We start from the raw sequence: 19,680 nt of genomic DNA on the forward strand, positions 1-19,680 counted from the left end.
GGAGACTGATGATGTCTGCCGCTCCACTTTCGACGACGGCACCGCTCGCCTGGCAAGGACTCGACGTCACCGATGACTCCGGTCGCTTCGCACCACGGCCTCGTTGACTCCGGTTCATGAACGATTTCGGATACGCAAGCACGGTAACATTAGCCTTAGCCCGTCCTAACAGCTAAAAGTGCAGGAACTCTAACGTCATTGTGAACTGGGCGAAAGTGAGAGGTATGAAAGTTTCTAAATAATTATTCTTTGTTGTTATGGGCTTTAATGCTGGTTGATCTTTGTTGTCGTTGTGGATATTGCCGAAAGAAAGATTTGTATAGTTAGATAGAGAGTTGTGTGTGTATTTATGTTATGTATAATTGATTGTTTGTAAGAAACGTCCTTAATCTACTGTTTGTGTCAACTTGTGTTTTGTAGTCGGAAGAGCAAGATTGTTTTGAGTCGTGGATGACAGACTGCGTGCGTGTTTTGTGCATGTGTGCGTGACAAATGGGGGCTCGTCCGGGAACTTTATTATTACATCGTCACCTATGATTTTGCTCTGTTCGTCTGTTTGTTTGTACCGTCTTGTCAGGTTTGATTTTTGAATAGTGATGATTGAATAACATGCTTGTACGTGCTAAGGCTTAACCTGATTTTCACAGCGGCCACCTGTGAATACTAGCCGGTGCTGGGTACATGTCTCGACGTTGTTTATAGCATTTTTCCCTGTTGTAATTTGTCTGGAAATGTTGTAGATTGAGATGTTTTGCTTCAGAATTTTGTTGTGAAGTAGTTAGGTTGCTTTTCCATAGTTGGCGACTTAACCCTTTTACATTTGGTGAGAAATCATGTCGGGATCTAAATCTCGCAATGCCGCTCTGGCAAGTTTTTCTACCCCTGATCATGGTAATTCTCCACCCCGTATGACACTTACCACGCCAAAGCATATGGATGGAGCTGCTGTTGACCCTATTGAAAAATCTAGTTCCCTCACGTCAGCTCAAGAAATTATAGCCGCTAGGGGACGTGCTTTGGGCGTTCGATCAGGGGCTGCTTTAGCAAAATACTTCAAGAAGAGGAGGAAGCTCAACTGAGAAAAGAAGAAGCTCAACGAAGACTACTTCAAGAAGAAGAGGAAGCTCAACTGAGAAAAGAAGAAGCTCAACTGAGAAAAGAAGAAGCTCAACGAAGACTTCAGAGGGAGGAACAGGATGCTCAACGAAGACTTCAGAGGGAGGAAGAAGAAATCAGAAGAAAAGTACTTCGAGAAGAGGAAGAAAACGACCGCCGCCGACGTCTAGCTGAACTGGAAGAAGAAAGAGTTCGTGCAGAGATAGAAAAGACTAGGAGAGAAGAGACTACTTCAAGTTCTCGTAGTAGGGCTATTGAACCAGTTCGTCTGAAAATAGATCCATTTGATGAAGCCAAAGAGGATCTCGACACCTTCCTAGGACGATTCGAGAGAGCCGCAACTCTCAGTGGCTGGGACAGGGAGAGTGACTGGGGAGCTCGGCTGGGAGCCCTCCTGAAAGGTTTTGCTGCCGATGTTTACTTGGAACTGCCAGCTGAGGATGCGGGAAACTTTGATGTCATTGTGGACGCCCTTAGAGGATCTTTTCGCTGGACGGCTGACTCGTATCGTTCTAAGTTTCGACTCGCGGCCAAAAGGGGAGAGGAGACTTTTATACAGTTTGCTACCCGCCTTCGAATTTGGTTTGAACGGTGGAGGAAAGCCGCGAAGAAAGAGGAGACCTATGCTGGAATCCGAGACCTCCTACTGATGGAACACCTGATGGACCATGTGTCTGGGGACCTCGCGGATTTCATCCGGCAGCGCGAACCGGCGAACGTCACTGAGGCCGCCGAACTAGCTGAGAGGTTTGCTGCATCAAAAAGAGCCAGGAAAAACCCGGTTACTGCGACTGGTCGAGTCGAGAAGAACACGAAGGACATTGAAAATCCTGAGGAAGACTCTGCCCCAGTTAGTCCCGTCCACCCCAACGGCCCTTTTCCCAAGAGAAATTGCTACGGTTGCGGTAAAACTGGGCACATCCGTAGGAATTGCCCGCATTCAGCATCGTCCTTCAACGTGAGGACCGTCACCAACGTGCGAACAGTTTTAACGACGCCAGGAACCACTGCTGCCACATCAGAGTTACCTACCCTTTGTGACCCATGTAGCAAACTTTCGTACACTCCATTATGCACGGTCAGTATCAATGGATCACAAGTATCTGCTCTTCGTGACACAGGCGCCGACGGACTGGTTATTGACTCCTCGCTGGTAAAAGACTGTAACCTCAAGCAGGGAAGTCAAACTATTCGTTTCGCAGCAGGGAACGTTCAGAAGACTTGTCCTACTACGATCGTACATTTAGAGTCCCCATTCTTCTCAGGGAACGTTGTCGCTATTGTGGCTGACCAGCTAACATACCCCGTACTCATCGGAAACCGGATCATTCAGCCTGGAGGAGAAACTCTTGAAGTTCCTGTGTACCGGGCGAAAGCTCAACCTGTCAAGATAGCCGCCATTACTCAAGTTAAAAATACGCGAGAAAAAGAACCTCCTAAAACCCTACGGATGAAGGACTCTGGTCTAGGTGTTACCAGAGAGAAGTTGATCCAGCTACAGACGCTTGACCCAACTCTGTCTAGGGTGCGGGAGCTGGCAAAAGGGAGGAACCCTACACCATCCGGGAAGAAAGGAAAGGTGAAATTCCTTTGGAAACAGGGCGTCCTGCATCGCCTTTTCATAACCACGGAGAAGACCTTCAGTCAGGTGGTGGTGCCCGAGACTCTTCGTTCGGGTATTTTGAGACGATACCACAATGTTACTAAGACTGGTCATCTTGAGACAAAGAAAACTAAGAATAGACTCTGGCATTCGTTCTACTGGCCAGGGATGGAGGGCGACATCAGGCGTTATGTTCATTCCTGTGATGTTGGCCGTCGAGCTTTACCCAAAGGAGGATTACCCAAAGCTCACCTTGGAAAGTTGCCCCTCATAGATGAACCTTTCCGGAGAATCGCTGTCGACCGTGTTGGCACATTGACAGTCTCAGAGAGAGAGAATCGCTACAGACTGATCACCAGTCCCTTCAACCTCTACAGAAGACCAAGATGACGAACGGAAGTTTGATGCGCTGGGCCCTGTTGCTTCAGACATTCACGTTCCGCATCAGAGCAATCCGAGGATGCGACAACGTCGGAGCAGACTATTACAGCCGCATTGTGTAGAATTTTTGTGACGAACCGTAGTTCGGTTTGAGTAGGGGGGTTTGTCACAAGCGGCTTTAATATTAGCATACTTTTATGCTGTGGGGTTAAATGTATTGTATTGGAGCGCCTGTGTTCCTCTATTTCGCCTGTCATAGGTAGACGCTGGTTAACTGCAGGTGTCTCGTGGAGCTCGTGCTCAGGTATTTCACGTGGTTTTTACTTGTATTTTGTAAGGTGAACTCAGAGCTAAATTCGAGCTCGTAGATACTCCTTTTTATTCATTCGTTCTTTGCCTTTAGCCGAGGGAAGATAGCTTGCGTTCCAAGCGAATCCGTTCTTCGTTGAACGTAGGGTCTGTTTGCGTAGAGCAGATGCCGGAAACCTGTTATCAACGGCAGGGGATATGTATGGCTACTTCAATACAACCAGGATGTGGTATGTAATCATTAAATATTATGTTGTGTGTGTTACAGTTAAATTATTCTCAGGTTTAGATTTGCTTATTGACTTCTGAAAACCGGTCAATCCAAGATGGCGGAATGTATAGTGTGCACGTGCGTGTTTGTAACTTTGTACTTGAACGGTATGAAGTTGTGAGTTCGTTTTGGAAAATGGTTTGGTATATGATTGAATGAACGTTTTGCTTGAAAGGAGAGTGATTGACAGTTTTGTTTATAGAATGAATTTGGTATTATTCGTTGGACTTCATACTTAGCAGAATTAAATGTATAAGTCCGTTGGTATGTGTGTTCGAGATGCATGAGAGTGAGAGTAAAGAGCTATGTCCATTTAATCCTGCACTTGGTTGTTAAGTTATAAGGACGGGTGGGCGATGTTACTGTTACCGTGAACTAAGTCTTGCGTTCACCATTCCAGGTTGTTGTATTTCACCATGCGGAGGCTACTCTGAAATGGCCTTATACTGAGGAGACTGATGATGTCTGCCGCTCCACTTTCGACGACGGCACCGCTCGCCTGGCAAGGACTCGACGTCACCGATGACTCCGTCGCTTCGCACCACGGCCTCGTTGACTCCGGTTCATGAACGATTTCGGATACGCAAGCACGGTAACATTAGCCTTAGCCCGTCCTAACAGCTAAACGTGCAGGAGCTATAACGTCATTGTGAACTGAGCGAAAGTGAGAGGTATGAAAGTTTCTAAATAATTATTCTTTGTTGTTATGGGCTTTAATGCTGGTTGATCTTTGTTGTCGTTGTGGATATTGCCGAAAGAAAGATTTGTATAGTTAGATAGAGAGTTGTGTGTGTATTTATGTTATGTATAATTGATTGTTTGTAAGAAACGTCCTTAATCTACTGTTTGTGTCAACTTGTGTTTTGTAGTCGGAAGAGCAAGATTGTTTTGAGTCGTGGATGACAGACTGCGTGCGTGTTTTGTGCATGTGTGCGTGACAGACGCAATGTTTCGGAAAATGTTGTTAAACTTGTCATCGGATTGTTCACTTGTGTCCAAAAAATGCATGACTTTGCATATCTACAGATAAATGATTGATACAGATTCTGTCTAAGTTTCATTTGCGTGTAGCTGCTGGCGTTAATTTGCTAGTCATGCAAACACATGAGAAAAAAATGGAACGTTCACGCTGTTTTGCGCTTACAGCTGTTATCGCTGCGTGCCTCATGCTTTAATGGTCACTCTTGGCTGGGCATCGCTGTGGCACCAGAATCATCGCTTAAATATGTTGCGTGTTTACTGGTCCAGAATTTGCGTCCGTGCTTACACGCACATAAAACTTTAGCAGTGTGTGTATCAATCATTTTTATAAAGACATGCAAAGTCATACATTTTTTTGGACCCAAGGGAACAATCCTATGACGAGATTAAAAACTTCTTTCGAAAAAAATGCATAACATTTTCACTACCACCTGTAACAATCCATCATTTCGTTCGAAATATCTCTAGTATGTTGGTAAAATATTCGGAAAGTTTCAAAGCAATCCACCAAGTCATTGCTAAAGTGCAGACTTTTTTGTCATGATACCCCTAAAAAATGACGCAAAAAGTCCTGTTTTTGACCGCTCTTGAGATCGACACCTGCATCTGTAGGAACAGCATAGTATACGAAATACGCAAGGTAGCAACACAAAACAATCTGTTCAGGGTAGATAATTAGTTTGACTTTTTTCTCGTATGTCAAAGTTGCAAGGTTTTGCGTATTGTGATTTTTGTCGATTTTTCATTCGGCCCTTCTGTTTTTGTCTGGTTGATTTTGAGGGTACCCTTATTTGAGCAGCGGTCACGTGATCCCTGTAAAAGAAATATTTAATCCAAATAGTGATCCTGAAGGTTAAGTGAACGGCCTTCTCTGGCATATAAAGTGTCAATAAAATGACACGAGGATTAATGGTTTAATTTTGGGTTTGAAATTTGTTGCAATAATGTTTTGGCCAAGTTTATATCCTGGCATTAACCATGCCAGAGAACTGCAGCACATGCAGTGTTGGTCAGGTATACAGAACCTGGGCACCCTCAAAGTCACATTCGTTAAGTGAATGACACTCGGCTGTGTGATCCCAGCCTTCCCATAGGAACCATAGCACTTCCACTCTGGGTAGGAGCCGACCGAAGCACGAAAAACCCACATGACCCTGATGGGATTCGAACCCACGACATCCCGGCCCGCAGCCCGATGCGCTAACCACTGCGCTACGGAGGCCGGTGAATTGTACTGATCTTGTCTTGATGAAAAAAAGAATCATTTTATGATTTAAAAATGTTTGTCTCACATAAATGCTCTTACACATTTGGTTCTTTTTCTCACAAATGGATACTTTGCACATCATTATTGGTTTAATTAATTATGTCAACACTAGTCATTCTAAAACATTATTGATTCATTCTGCATCTGATGTAGATCTGTATATCCAACTGAGTTTTTAAATTGTTTATACAATGAATTTTTTTTTGGTCTCTCTAATGTAACAATGTTTCTAAAGTAAATTCATTCAAAAATTGTTTTAAAGTAACCGTTATGGTTTATTTGTTGTCAAACAAAGTAAAGTGTCATAGATTTATGAACGATATTATCATCAATATCAGAACAATACAGATACAGACAGACGGCCAGCAAGACACACAGACTGAAACCTGTACACCCCCGAATATACGGTGTGTTTGGCGGTTTTTCAAGTGATACGATATATAATAATATTATAATGTCTGTCCAGGACGTTGGGTTGAGGCACCAAGAGCGACAAGAAGCAGGGTGGAGTGAGCCCGACCTAATAGACGCTTGGTTGGAGGACAAGGAGACCGTAGAGGATGTAATGGAGATTTTGTCCTGGTATGTACAAATTGCCATGATTTGCTTATTGTGAATTCTTGTTGATTTGCAATGGTCCCTTCAGTTTTTGTCCGGTCGATTTTAATGATCCCTTCAGTTTTTGTCCGGTCGATTTTAATGGTCCCTTCAGTTTTTGTCCGGTCGATTTTAATGATTCCTTTAGTTTTTGTCTGGTCGATTTTAATGATCCCTTTAGTTTTTGTCTGGTCGATTTTAATGATCCCTTTAGGTTTTTGTCCGGTCGATTTTAGTGATCCCATTAGTTTTTGTCCGGTCGATTTTAGTGATCCCATCAGATTTTGTCCGGTCGAGTTTAATGGTCCCTTCAGTTTTTGTCCGGTCGATTTTAATGGTCCATTCAGTTTTTGTCTGGTCGATTTTAATGATCCCTTCAGTTTTTGTCCGGTCGAGTTTAATGGTCCCTTCAGTTTTTGTCCGGTCGAGTTTGATGATCCCATCAGTTTTTGTCCGGTCGAGTTTAATGGTCCCTTCGGTTTTTGTCTGGTCGATTTTAATGATCCCATCAGATTTTGTCCGGTCGAGTTTAATGATCCCATCAGTTTTTGTCCGGTCGAGTTTAATGGTTTCTTCAGTTTTTTGTCTGGTCGATTTTAATGATCCCATCAGATTTTGTCCGGTCGAGTTTAATGGTCCCTTCAGTTTTTGTCCGGTCGAGTTTAATGGTCCCTTCAGTTTCTGTCCGGTCGATTTTAATGGGATTCGGCACCGATTCATGCACAGTCTGGAGGTGACCTTCCGTTTGACCTTCTGCTGCTGATATAAAATAGTCACCGAGACAGACTTCTTTTTTCAAATTCTTTGTCAGTACTTGGGAGTTGTGACACAATGTTCTACGTGAAGTGTTGCTTGGCGTTATGATGTCAGTCTTCTACCTTATCTCACTGATGACGTCAGAGATGTCACTTTGGCATGCAGTGTCAGGAAGAGAAGTCTTGGTCTGTTCAGTCGACGTCGATTGTCATAAAGGGTACCCATATTTGAGCGCCAGTCACGTGATCCCTGTACAAGAAATCTTTATTAGATGATCAAGTGGAAGGCCTTGAATGGCATATCAAGTTTGAATGAAAAGACACGGGAATTTATGCTTTAATTTAGGTGCAAAATGTGTCGCAATAGCTGTTTGGCTTAGTTTCTATGCACACAGTGTGCGGGCTACTAGTTGGGTGTTAATCTACTGAACAAAAAAGGAAAATGTGTGCACGCAAGTGTGTGTGTGTGTGTGTGTGTGTGTGTGTGTGTGTGTGTGTGTGTGTGTGTGTGTGTGTGTGCGTGCGTGTGTGCGTGCGTGCGTTCGTGTGTGTGTTTGTGTGTGTGTGTGTGTGTGCCACCCATTAAAAAGCTAATAGCCTGAGATAAGTCAAGTGTCTTTATTTTTAAGAGCGCTCGCGAGCGTGTGTGTGTGTGTGTGTGTGTGTGTGTGTGTGTGTGTGTGTGTACGTTTTAACCCAAGACAAATGTTGTCAATGTTGTTTTTAATTTAGTCATAATTTTGGTTCACGTAAGTGTAGCCTATGCGATCGTAACTTTGTCTGTATGTGCGAGCGTGCGTGCGTGCGTGCGTGTGTGTATGCGTGTGTATGTCTGTGGTAGAAACTTTAACATTTGACTAAACACCGAAATACTCATTTCACCTGGTTATTTTTCAAGCAACATCTTCAAAGTATTAAAACAATGATCAACATTTTGTCGGCATGTGTGTAGTTAAAGTGTGTATCCAAAGAAAACGGGTGGTGGGGTGGTTTAAGGGGGTACACGCAGCTGACCGGTTTGTGTAGTGTGTGGTATGTAGACCAGGTTAGGGGTTAAGACCAGGTTAAGGGTCGCGCTAAGGATTGTGGTATACATACATTCACTGACTACATAGAAGGGGAATCGAGACGTGGGTGGTGGTGTATGTGTGTGTGTGTGTGTGTGTGTGTGAGTGTGTGTGTGCGTGTGTGCGTGTGTGTGCGTGTCACAAGCGGCTTTAATATTAGCATACTTTTATGCTGTGGGGTTAAATGTATTGTATTGGAGCGCCTATGTTCCTCTATTTCGCCTGTCATAGGTAGACGCTGGTTAACTGCAGGTGTCTCGTGGAGCTCGTGCTCAGGTATTTCACGTGTTTTTTACTTGTATTTTGTAAGGTGAACTCAGAGCTAAATTCGAGCTCGTAGATACTCCTTTTTATTCATTCGTTCTTTGCCTTTAGCCGAGGGAAGATAGCTTGCGTTCCAAGCGAATCCGTTCTTCGTTGAACGTAGGGTCTGTTTGCGTAGAGCAGATGCCGGAAACCTGTTATCAACGGCAGGGGATATGTATGGCTACTTCAATACAACCAGGATGTGGTATGTAATCATTAAATATTATGTTGTGTGTGTTACAGTTAAATTATTCTCAGGTTTAGATTTGCTTATTGACTTCTGAAAACCGGTCAATCCAAGATGGCGGAATGTATAGTGTGCACGTGCGTGTGTAACTTTGTACTTGAACGGTATGAATTTGTGAGTTTGTTTTGGGGAATGGTTTGGTATGTTGTTGAATGAATATGTTTTGGTTGAAAGGGGAGTGGTGGACAGTTTTGTTTATAGAATGAATTTGGTATTATTCGTTGGACTTCATACTTAGCAGAATTAAATGTATAAGTCCGTTGGTATGTGTGTTCGAGATGCATGAGAGTGAGAGTAGAGAATTATGTCCATTTAATCCTGCACTTGGTTGTTAAGTTATAAGGACGGGTGGGCGATGTTACTGTTACCGTGAACTAAGTCTTGCGTTCACCATTCCAGGTTGTTGTATTTCACCATGCGGAGGCTACTCTGAAATGGCCTACTACTGAGGAGATGTCTGCCGCTCCACTTTCGACGACGGCACTGCTCGCCTGGCAAGGACTCGACGTCACCGATGACTCCTGTCGCTTCGCACCACGGCCTCGTTGACTCCGGTTCATGAACGATTTCGGATACGCAAGCACGGTAACATTAGCCTTAGCCCGTCCTAACAGCTAAACGTGCAGGAACTATAACGTCATAATGAACTGAGCGAAAGTGAGAGGTATGAAAGTTTCTAAATAATTATTCTTTGTTGTTATAGGCTTTAATGCTGGTTGATCTTTGTTGTCGTTGTGGATATTGCAGAAAGAAAGATTTGTATAGTTAGATAGTGTTGTGCGTGTATTTATGTTATGTATAATTGATTGTTTGTAAGAAACGTCCTTAATCTACTGTTCGTGTCAACTTGTGTTTTGTAGTCGGAAGAGCAAGATTGTTTTGAGTCGTGGATGACAGACTGCGTGCGTGTTTTGTGCATGTGTGCGTGACAAATGGGGGCTCGTCCGGGATTTTTATTATTACATCGTCACCTATGATTTTGCTCTGTTCGTCTGTTTGTTTGTACCGTCTTGTCAGGTTTGATTTTTGAATAGTGATGATTGAATAACATGCTTGTACGTGCTAAGGCTTAACCTGATTTTCACAGCGGCCACCTGTGAATACTAGCCGGTGCTGGGTACATGTCTCGACGTTGTTTATAGCATTTTTCCCTGTTGTAATTTGTCTGGAAATGTTGTAGATTGAGATGTTTTGCTTCAGAATTTTGTTGTGAAGTAGTTAGGTTGCTTTTCCATAGTTGGCGACTTAACCCTTTTACATTTGGTGAGAAATCATGTCGGGATCCAAATCTCGCAATGCCGCTCTGGCAAGTTTTTCTACCCCTGATCATGGTAATTCTCCACCCCGTATGACACTTACCACGCCAAAGCATATGGATGGAGCTGCTGTTGACCCTATTGAAAAATCTAGTTCCCTCACGTCAGCTCAAGAAATTATAGCCGCTAGGGGACGTGCTTTGGGCGTTCGATCAGGGGCTGCTTTAGCAAAATACGTTCAAGAAGAGGAAGCAGCTCAACGAAGACTACTTCAAGAAGAAGAGGAAGCTCAACTGAGAAAAGAAGAAGCTCAACTGAGAAAAGAAGAAGCTCAACGAAGACTTCAGAGGGAGGAACAGGATGCTCAACGAAGACTTCAGAGGGAGGAAGAAGAAATCAGAAGAAAAGTACTGCGAGAAGAGGAAGAAAACGACCGCCGCCGACGTCTAGCTGAACTGGAAGAAGAAAGAGTTCGTGCAGAGATAGAAAAGACTAGGAGAGAAGAGACTACTTCAAGTTCTCGTAGTAGGGCTATTGAACCAGTTCGTCTGAAAATAGATCCATTTGATGAAGCCAAAGAGGATCTCGACACCTTCCTAGGACGATTCGAGAGAGCAGCAACTCTCAGTGGCTGGGACAGGGAGAGTGACTGGGGAGCTCGGCTGGGAGCCCTCCTGAAAGGTTTTGCTGCCGATGTTTACTTGGAACTGCCAGCTGAGGATGCGGGAAACTTTGATGTCATTGTGGACGCCCTTAGAGGATCTTTTCGCTGGACGGCTGACTCGTATCGTTCTAAGTTTCGATTCGCGGCCAAAAGGGGAGAGGAGACTTTTATACAGTTTGCTACCCGTCTTCGAATCTGGTTTGAACGGTGGAGGAAAGCCGCGAAGAAAGAGGAGACCTATGCTGGAATCCGAGACCTCATACTGATGGAACACCTGATGGACCATGTGTCTGGGGACCTCGCGGATTTCATCCGGCAGCGCGAACCGGCGAACGTCACCGAGGCCGCCGAACTAGCTGAGAGGTTTGCTTCATCAAAAAGAGCCAGGAAAAACCCGGTTACTGCGACTGGTCGAGTCGAGAAGAACACGAAGGACATTGAAAATCCTGAGGAAGACTCTGCCCCAGTTAGTCCCGTCCACCCCAACGGCCCTTTTCCCAAGAGAAATTGCTACGGTTGCGGTAAAACTGGGCACATCCGTAGGAATTGCCCGCATTCAGCATCGTCCTTCAACGTGCGGACCGTCACCAACGTGAGAACAGTTGTAACGACGCCAGGAACCACTGCTGCCACATCAGAGTTACCTACCCTTTGTGACCCATGTAGCCAACTTTCGTATACTCCTTTATGCACGGTCAGTATCAATGGATCACAAGTATCTGCTCTTCGTGACACAGGCGCCGACGGACTGGTTATTGACTCCTCGCTGGTAAAAGACTGTAACCTCAAGCAGGGAAGTCAAACTATTCGTTTCGCAGCAGGGAACGTTCAGAAGACTTGTCCTACTACGATCGTACATTTAGAGTCCCCATTTTTCTCAGGGAACGTTGTAGCTATTGTGGCTGACCAGCTAACATACCCCGTACTCATCGGAAACCGGATCATTCAGCCTGGAGGAGAAACTCTTGAAGTTCCTGTGTACCGGGCGAAAGCTCAACCTGTCAAGATAGCCGCCATTACTCAAGTTAAAAATACGCTAGAAAAAGAACCTCCTAAAACCCTACGGATGAAGGACTCTGGTCTAGGTGTTACCAGAGAGAAGTTGATCCAGCTACAGACGCTTGACCCAACTCTGTCTAGGGTGCGGGAGCTGGCAAAAGGGAGGAACCCTACACCATCCGGGAAGAAAGGAAAGGTGAAATTCCTTTGGAAACAGGGCGTCCTGCATCGCCTTTTCATAACCACGGAGAAGACCTTCAGTCAGGTGGTGGTGCCCGAGACTCTTCGTTCGGGTATTTTGAGACGATACCACAATGTTACTAAGACTGGTCATCTTGAGACAAAGAAAACTAAGAATAGACTCTGGCATTCGTTCTACTGGCCAGGGATGGAGGGCGACATCAGGCGTTATGTTCATTCCTGTGATGTTGGTCATCGAGCTTTATCTGAAGGAGGATCACCCAAAGCTCACCTTGGAAAGATGCCCCTCATAGATGAACCATTCAGAAGAATCGCTGTCGACCGTGTTGGCACATTGACAGTCTCAGAGAGAGAGAATCGCTACAGACGGATCACCAGTCCCTTCAACCTCTACAGAAGACATAGATGACGAACGGAAGCTTCATGCGCTGGGTCCTGTTGCTTCAGACATTCACGTTCCGCATCAGAGCAATCCGAGGATGCGACAACGTCGGAGCAGACTATTACAGCCGCATTGTGTGGGATTTTTTGTGACGAACCGTAGTTCGGTTTGAGTAGGGGGGTTTGTCACAAGCGGCTTTAATATTAGCATACTTTTATGCTGTGGGGTTAAATGTATTGTATTGGAGCGCCTGTGTTCCTCTATTTCGCCTGTCATAGGTAGACGCTGGTTAACTGCAGGTGTCTCGTGGAGCTCGTGCTCAGGTATTTCACGTGTTTTTTACTTGTATTTTGTAAGGTGAACTCAGAGCTAAATTCGAGCTCGTAGATACTCCTTTTTATTCATTCGTTCTTTGCCTTTAGCCGAGGGAAGATAGCTTGCGTTCCAAGCGAATCCGTTCTTCGTTGAACGTAGGGTCTGTTTGCGTAGAGCAGATGCCGGAAACCTGTTATCAACGGCAGGGGATATGTATGGCTACTTCAATACAACCAGGATGTGGTATGTAATCATTAAATATTATGTTGTGTGTGTTACAGTTAAATTATTCTCAGGTTTAGATTTGCTTATTGACTTCTGAAAACCGGTCAATCCAAGATGGCGGAATGTATAGTGTGCACGTGCGTGTGTAACTTTGTACTTGAACGGTATGAATTTGTGAGTTTGTTTTGGGGAATGGTTTGGTATGTTGTTGAATGAATATGTTTTGGTTGAAAGGGGAGTGGTGGACAGTTTTGTTTATAGAATGAATTTGGTATTATTCGTTGGACTTCATACTTAGCAGAATTAAATGTATAAGTCCGTTGGTATGTGTGTTCGAGATGCATGAGAGTGAGAGTAGAGAATTATGTCCATTTAATCCTGCACTTGGTTGTTAAGTTATAAGGACGGGTGGGCGATGTTACTGTTACCGTGAACTAAGTCTTGCGTTCACCATTCCAGGTTGTTGTATTTCACCATGCGGAGGCTACTCTGAAATGGCCTACTACTGAGGAGATGTCTGCCGCTCCACTTTCGACGACGGCACTGCTCGCCTGGCAAGGACTCGACGTCACCGATGACTCCTGTCGCTTCGCACCACGGCCTCGTTGACTCCGGTTCATGAACGATTTCGGATACGCAAGCACGGTAACATTAGCCTTAGCCCGTCCTAACAGCTAAACGTGCAGGAACTATAACGTCATAATGAACTGAGCGAAAGTGAGAGGTATGAAAGTTTCTAAATAATTATTCTTTGTTGTTATAGGCTTTAATGCTGGTTGATCTTTGTTGTCGTTGTGGATATTGCAGAAAGAAAGATTTGTATAGTTAGATAGTGTTGTGCGTGTATTTATGTTATGTATAATTGATTGTTTGTAAGAAACGTCCTTAATCTACTGTTCGTGTCAACTTGTGTTTTGTAGTCGGAAGAGCAAGATTGTTTTGAGTCGTGGATGACAGACTGCGTGCGTGTTTTGTGCATGTGTGCGTGACAGTGTGTATGTATGTATGTATGCATGCATGTATGTATGTGTATATGTATGTATGTATGAATGAGAGTATGTGTGTGTGTGTGTGTGTGTGTGTGTGTGTGTGTGTGTGTGTGTGTGTGTGTGTGTGTGTGTGTGTGTGTGTGTGTGTGTGTGTGTATACATCGATTCCGAGAAACTGCTGGACTGATCTTTGTGAAATTTCACATGAGAGTTTCTGGGTATGATATCCCCAGACGTTGTTTTCCATTTTTTCGATCGATATCTCTGATGACGTCATATCTGGCTTTTTGTGAAAGTTGAGGCCGCACTATCACGCCCTTATTTTTCAGTCAAATTGATTGAAATTTTGGTCAAGCAGTTTTCGACGAAGGCCGGACTTTGGTATTGCATTTGAGCTTGGAGGCTTAATGATTAAAAATCAGTTTGGTCATTACAAATCTGAAAATTGTAATTTTTTTATCAAAAGATTCTATTATTTCCTGATTCAAAAAACATATCCATATGTTATATTCAAATTAAAAGCATTAAGCTCAGAAAATAAAATAAAAAAAATGAAAATTATGATTAAAATTAAATTTCCGAAATCGATTTGAAAATAATGTTATCTTATTCCTTGTCGGTTCCTAATTCCAAAAAGATATAGATATGTTATGTTTGGATTAAAAACAAGCTCAGAAACTTAAAAAGAAAAGATATACAGAAAAGCGCGCTATCCTGCTAAACGCAACCGCTACTACGCTATACTGACTGGCTTGTCAATTTCACTGCGTTTTACACGTGCGGGGGACTGACGATGCTATACGGTGAAAAGATGCTGTTCGTTCAGTTTCATTCTGTGAGTTCGACAGCTTGACTAAATGTAGTAATATCGCCTCAAGCGACTTGTTTGTTCTTTTGTTTACTTTTCTAACTAACTACACTTTCACCATCTAACTATCTGTTAAACTTCGCTGGAGTTTGAGGTAAACCAAGCCAGGGTTACCCTTTAGAACTAACTAACACACTCTTATTCTGGCCTAGTCTACAGAAAACAAGAATCACAAGATCATTTTACCTGTATGTTTACCCTATTCTGTCCCTCGGTAAAATGCAAAGCCTAGCGAACTAACGTTCCTCAGCTTATGTATACTAATTTGCGTGACAACGTCAACTAAAATCACGACCGATTGGCAGTCAGAAAAAGAACACTAACCACACTTCTTGCAAAACAATACGCGTACAATATAGTCCGCCCATTTTCCCTTATTTTCAGACTTGTTGATTCCAACAAATACTTCAATAATTCAATAACGTTAAATTTATTATTTAGAATTTAAAAGTTAGTTCTAGCGCCATAACGAGGCGTCCGATTTACACGATTCTATCGGCACGAAATAAATTCTTTGAAAAATATCCCAATCTCAACGGAAAGCAGCCATGTTGTTCCCCAGCGGTAAGCCCTCAAATTTTCGAAGTATTTTCGTACTGTATGTAAAAGGTCGGGGAGCCTTGTGATGATTTACGAGAGTCACTGTGGGGCTTTAATGTTTACATATATCTGTCTTCTTTACGTGCAAGTTGATTATATCCTCTGTGATTTTGATTAATTTCTTTTGTTTCTTGTCCTTCAAATAATATCCTCATCAAAGTAAAACATATAAATCTGATTCATATTATGAATGTTATTTTGAAGCAATCTCTAATGTCTGTCCAGGATGGAAGATAGCTGGGGCCGCGAGCGGAGGAGACCACAGGTAAGAAAGCCGCGAGACAAGCACTTCTCGGAACATCATGGCGAGTACGAGAGCTCATTTGAGACCCTATAGTTCTTCAATTGATTGTCCCCCTTACTTTCGAAAACTCGATTCAGCGAGACCATTCCAGATACCGGGGAACAAAGCTGTGACCACAGCATTAATGACATAAACATGAAAGGAAAAAAACTTAAAATACGCTAATTTTGTAATCCAATTTGTCAAATACATTATAAAAAAAATTGGTTTACTCGTCGTATACAGGAGTGGGGACCTGTTGAAATGGTTGCATTTTGTGTGAAGCGGCACCGGCAAATTATGTTCCCAACCTTCGGAACCGAGACAGCGTCGTATCCATTATTTTTGTGAATCAGCCGTGTACAGATCGGTATGTTTAACAAAACAACTGAGATATTGTAAATTCACAATGGGGATTTCTTTTTCTTGAGAATACCTAGTGCTGCAGTGTCTTCCTTTTTCTTGACAATACCTAGTGCTGCAGTGTCTTCCTATTTCGGGAGCCTTCCCGGAAAGGAATGTTACGAACGACAAAAAAAATTACCCTTAATTACCCTTAATTACCCGGTAGCTCAGTTGGTAGAGCACTGGACTTGTGATCGAAAGGTCGCAGGTTCGAATTCGGGCCGGGACGGACACGGGTCAACTTTATGTGCAGACACAGAGACGGAAGCCATGTCCCACCCCCGTGTCATCACAATGGCACGTAAAAGACCTTGGTCATTCTGCCATAAGTGCAGGTGGCTGAATACACCTAAACACGCAGACACCTGGGTAGCGCGACTCCGTTGCTGCTAGCTTTCCACTGGGAGGAAGCGACCCGAATTTCCCAGCTATGGGACAATAAAGTAATGAAATGAAAATGAAAGGAAATGAAATGAAATGAAAAGAAAATGAGAGAAATGAAATGAAAGAGGAAAATATACGTGTGTGTCTTGAAATCGGGTGAAAATAAGATTTTATTCTGTGCTGTTTTTGCAAATGGCATTTATTCCGCAGCTGTAATTAACTTGTATAAGCTCTGTCACAATGGCTTTTGCATCCAGCAAGTAAAACAATGCATGGTGTTTCCATCTCCTACGTGTCAGCACCATTATATTTTTTTGACTTCGCATTGCAAGATTTCTTTGGCTTTAACTTGATTTTTTGTTTTCATACCAACAGAAGTCGTTTGTAAATACATAAATAGACTATTAGACATATCATGTGCACCTTGTCATGCATCAGAAAACACAGGATTCATCGATACGTAACATAAGTACAAGAACGTGTGGGCACTCCATGCAGTTTTATGGTGATCGAAAGTAGGCCAGGCCTATATCGGACGATCTCCAAGACAATGTGACCATTGTGATTTTGGAAGTGAACTATTTTTATGTGTGGTTTAGATGCCTATTAAGGTCTTCATACATAATAACTACTTACCAAAAGCCGAGTTATATTCCCGGCCAAGGCCAAATGGCCAGCTTGTCGTTTTTGTGTCTGTAAAATCCCTTTCCAATGCGTATTAAACACGTACAAACGACGCTTATCCTACATACGTGAGAGAGACACTCGTGAGATAATAATGGTTCAAATCACACGTGTGTATATCGTGTAAATGAGGTCATGTCAAGCAAGTCTGACAGGGACCTGTTTTTCTACTGCTTATGATGCCAAAGTCACCGAGACAAACGACAATATAGTGAGAGAAAAAATTGCGCTCGCTAATTACCTTTGTTGAATTTTTAGAACTAACACGTCACGCCACACTTTCAAAGTGACGTTTCTTTACTTTGATGTAATAGATTGCATGAGGCTTTGGAAGAGATCGAGGATCCAAAACAAGCGTTTTTAACTTAGCTGCCTCGACTGCAGGACATTTTTAGTAATATACACAATAAAGTACAGTATGTAGAATAAACAAAATACTACATGGCTTGCTATGTACAGCAAGCCATGTAGTATTCTCTATTTAGGCCACAAAAAAAATAGGTCTGTTTACGGTAACCCGACCGACCCTATTTTTTTCGCGCGACCCTAGACTTTTTTTTGGCATTTGGGGGAGAAAAAAAAAAAATCTTTTGGGTTTTTTTTGCAAAATAACGTAAAATAATGGGTTTTTTGGGGAAAAACAAAAAAAACAAAAAAAACATCCCGACCTACCGACCCTATTTTTTTGGCATATGTTACCGTAAACAGACCTATTTTTTTTTGGCCTTATCCACACCCAAGAGAGACATGAAGCAGTTTCACGCGGTTACCTGTCAGCCCCAAAGTGCGCGGAGGCTTGGTAGAGGGGAATATTTGCGATGAAATGTAGTAGTTTATATTATATGAAGACCTTGTTAATATGCATTCACCAACATTTACTTCATTTGAGAAAATTGTAATTGTCCGCATATCAGTAATTTACCAAATACCGAAAAACATTGACACAACTACGGTTCTCTCTTTCTGCAAAGCTTAGTAGGCCCCTGGCCCTACCTTGCAACAATTCAAGTTCTCTGAATTTGGAACATCATCCTTGAATATTACCAAGCCCGCTCTGGGTGATTGGGTGGCCGAGTGGTAACGCACTTGCGCTCGGAAGCGAGAGGTTGCGTGTTCAGGCCTGGGTCAGGCCGCAATTTTCTCCCCCCTTTCCTAACCTAGGTGGTTCAAGTGCTAGTCTTTCGGATGAGACGAAAAACCGAGGTCCCTTCGTGTACACTACATTGGGGTGTGCACGTTAAAGATCCCACGATTGACAAAAGGGTCTTTCCTGGCAAAATTGTATAGGCATAGATAAAAATGTCCATCAAATACCCGTGGGACTTGGAATAAAGTAAAAAAAATCCATCTCACACGGCATTAAGTCTCAGGAAACATGAATACACGCATGCAGGAAAAAAAAATATGGGTAGCGCCGTATGTATGGCAGCTCGCTTTCCCCGGGGAGAAAGCAGCCCGAATTTCCATGAGGGTAACCTCACTGGACTGTAAATCTTATCCAATCCAATCCAATCCTATGCTGATTATCTCCCTATTCATTTCAGAGGGACCCCGCACGCTTCCTGTGAGCGAGCGACCACAGACTTTGGCTGCTCGTCACTGCAACCTTTTGACGTCATCAGTTTACGTACTCCAAACCCGTTGTGGCCTCGTCTCCTCATTGCGTCATCAAAAGTGTCGAAAAGAAGAAGAAACCACCCTAATGTTTCATTGATATGTTTTATCATCAATGTGTAGATAAATAAATCGTGGGCAGAATGAAGGTGGAATAAAAGTTCCCTTAATTTGAGTCGCTGAATTTTCTTGTGTATGCGTCACGGTGTGTACGCACGCGCGTGAAATTGCATGTGTGTGCATACCCCCGCGCGCGCGTGTGTCTGTACATGCATGCTTGCTCCAGCGTGTGTGTGTGTGTGTGTGTGTGTGTGTGTGTGTGTGTGTGTGTGTGTGAGTGTGTGTGTGTGTGCTACTGTGTGTGTGTGTGTTACTGTGTGTTTGTTTGTATTGGGTATAAGTGTACATGGGGCGTATGTGCGAGTGAAAGGGTGTCTCATTGTGTGTGGGTGTGTGTCTGTGTATTTGTGTGTCTGTGTGTTTGTGTGTCTGTGTATTTGTAAGTATGTGTGTGTGGGAGTGTGTCTGTTTTTGTGAATGTATGTGTTTGTGTGTGTGTGTGTATTCATGTTTGCTTGAATGCGTGTGTGTGTTTGCGCTTGTGTTCGTGTGTGTGTGTGTTTGATTGAATGTGTGTGTGTGGGGGGGTGCGCTTGCATATATGTGTGTGTATGCATGTGTGTCTATGTGTGTGTGCGTGCGTGTGTCTGTTCGTCTGCCTGTCTGTCAGTCGATCCGTCTGTGCACTTGTATTTCATCCTGTGTGTCTCCGTGTGTGTGTGTATGCCTGTCTGTCTAACTATTTGACACACACACACACCCACACACAAACATACACACACCCACAAACCACACACACACAAACACACACACAAAACACACACACATACAACCATCAACACCAACCATCA

At 43.4% G+C, this 19,680-nt stretch overlaps 1 protein-coding gene and 1 long non-coding RNA gene across 3 annotated transcripts; both read left to right on the forward strand.

Moving 5' to 3' along the window:
- Window positions 1–6,414: 6,414 nt before the first annotated feature.
- On the forward strand, window positions 6,415–18,944 carry LOC138977488 (uncharacterized). Its single transcript, XR_011459303.1, has 3 exons — window positions 6,415–6,510; window positions 15,625–15,664; window positions 18,700–18,944. It is a non-coding gene; the product is annotated as an uncharacterized lncRNA (long non-coding RNA).
- Window positions 8,542–13,927, forward strand: LOC138976623 (uncharacterized). 2 transcript variants are annotated; one of them, XM_070349484.1, is made up of 2 exons: window positions 8,542–8,858; window positions 9,300–13,925. In XM_070349484.1, the coding sequence occupies exon 2, from the start codon at window positions 10,174–10,176 to the stop codon at window positions 12,427–12,429; it is 2,256 nt and encodes a 751-aa protein (XP_070205585.1). In that variant the 5' UTR covers window positions 8,542–8,858; window positions 9,300–10,173; the 3' UTR covers window positions 12,430–13,925. The 2 variants fall into 2 exon arrangements, 1 of the variants encoding a protein (XP_070205585.1); XR_011459098.1 differs by having other exon boundaries at window positions 8,557–12,960; window positions 13,402–13,927.
- Window positions 18,945–19,680: the final 736 nt, after the last annotated feature.

Source organism: Littorina saxatilis, linkage group LG9, assembly GCF_037325665.1.
Source record: "Littorina saxatilis isolate snail1 linkage group LG9, US_GU_Lsax_2.0, whole genome shotgun sequence".
Lineage (NCBI taxonomy): Eukaryota > Metazoa > Mollusca > Gastropoda > Littorinimorpha > Littorinidae > Littorina > Littorina saxatilis.

Bases quoted from the DNA above. Each gene is read 5' to 3' on its own strand.
- LOC138976623 (XM_070349484.1), top strand. From the start codon at position 10,174: ATGTCGGGATCCAAATCTCGCAATGCCGCTCTGGCAAGTTTTTCTACC.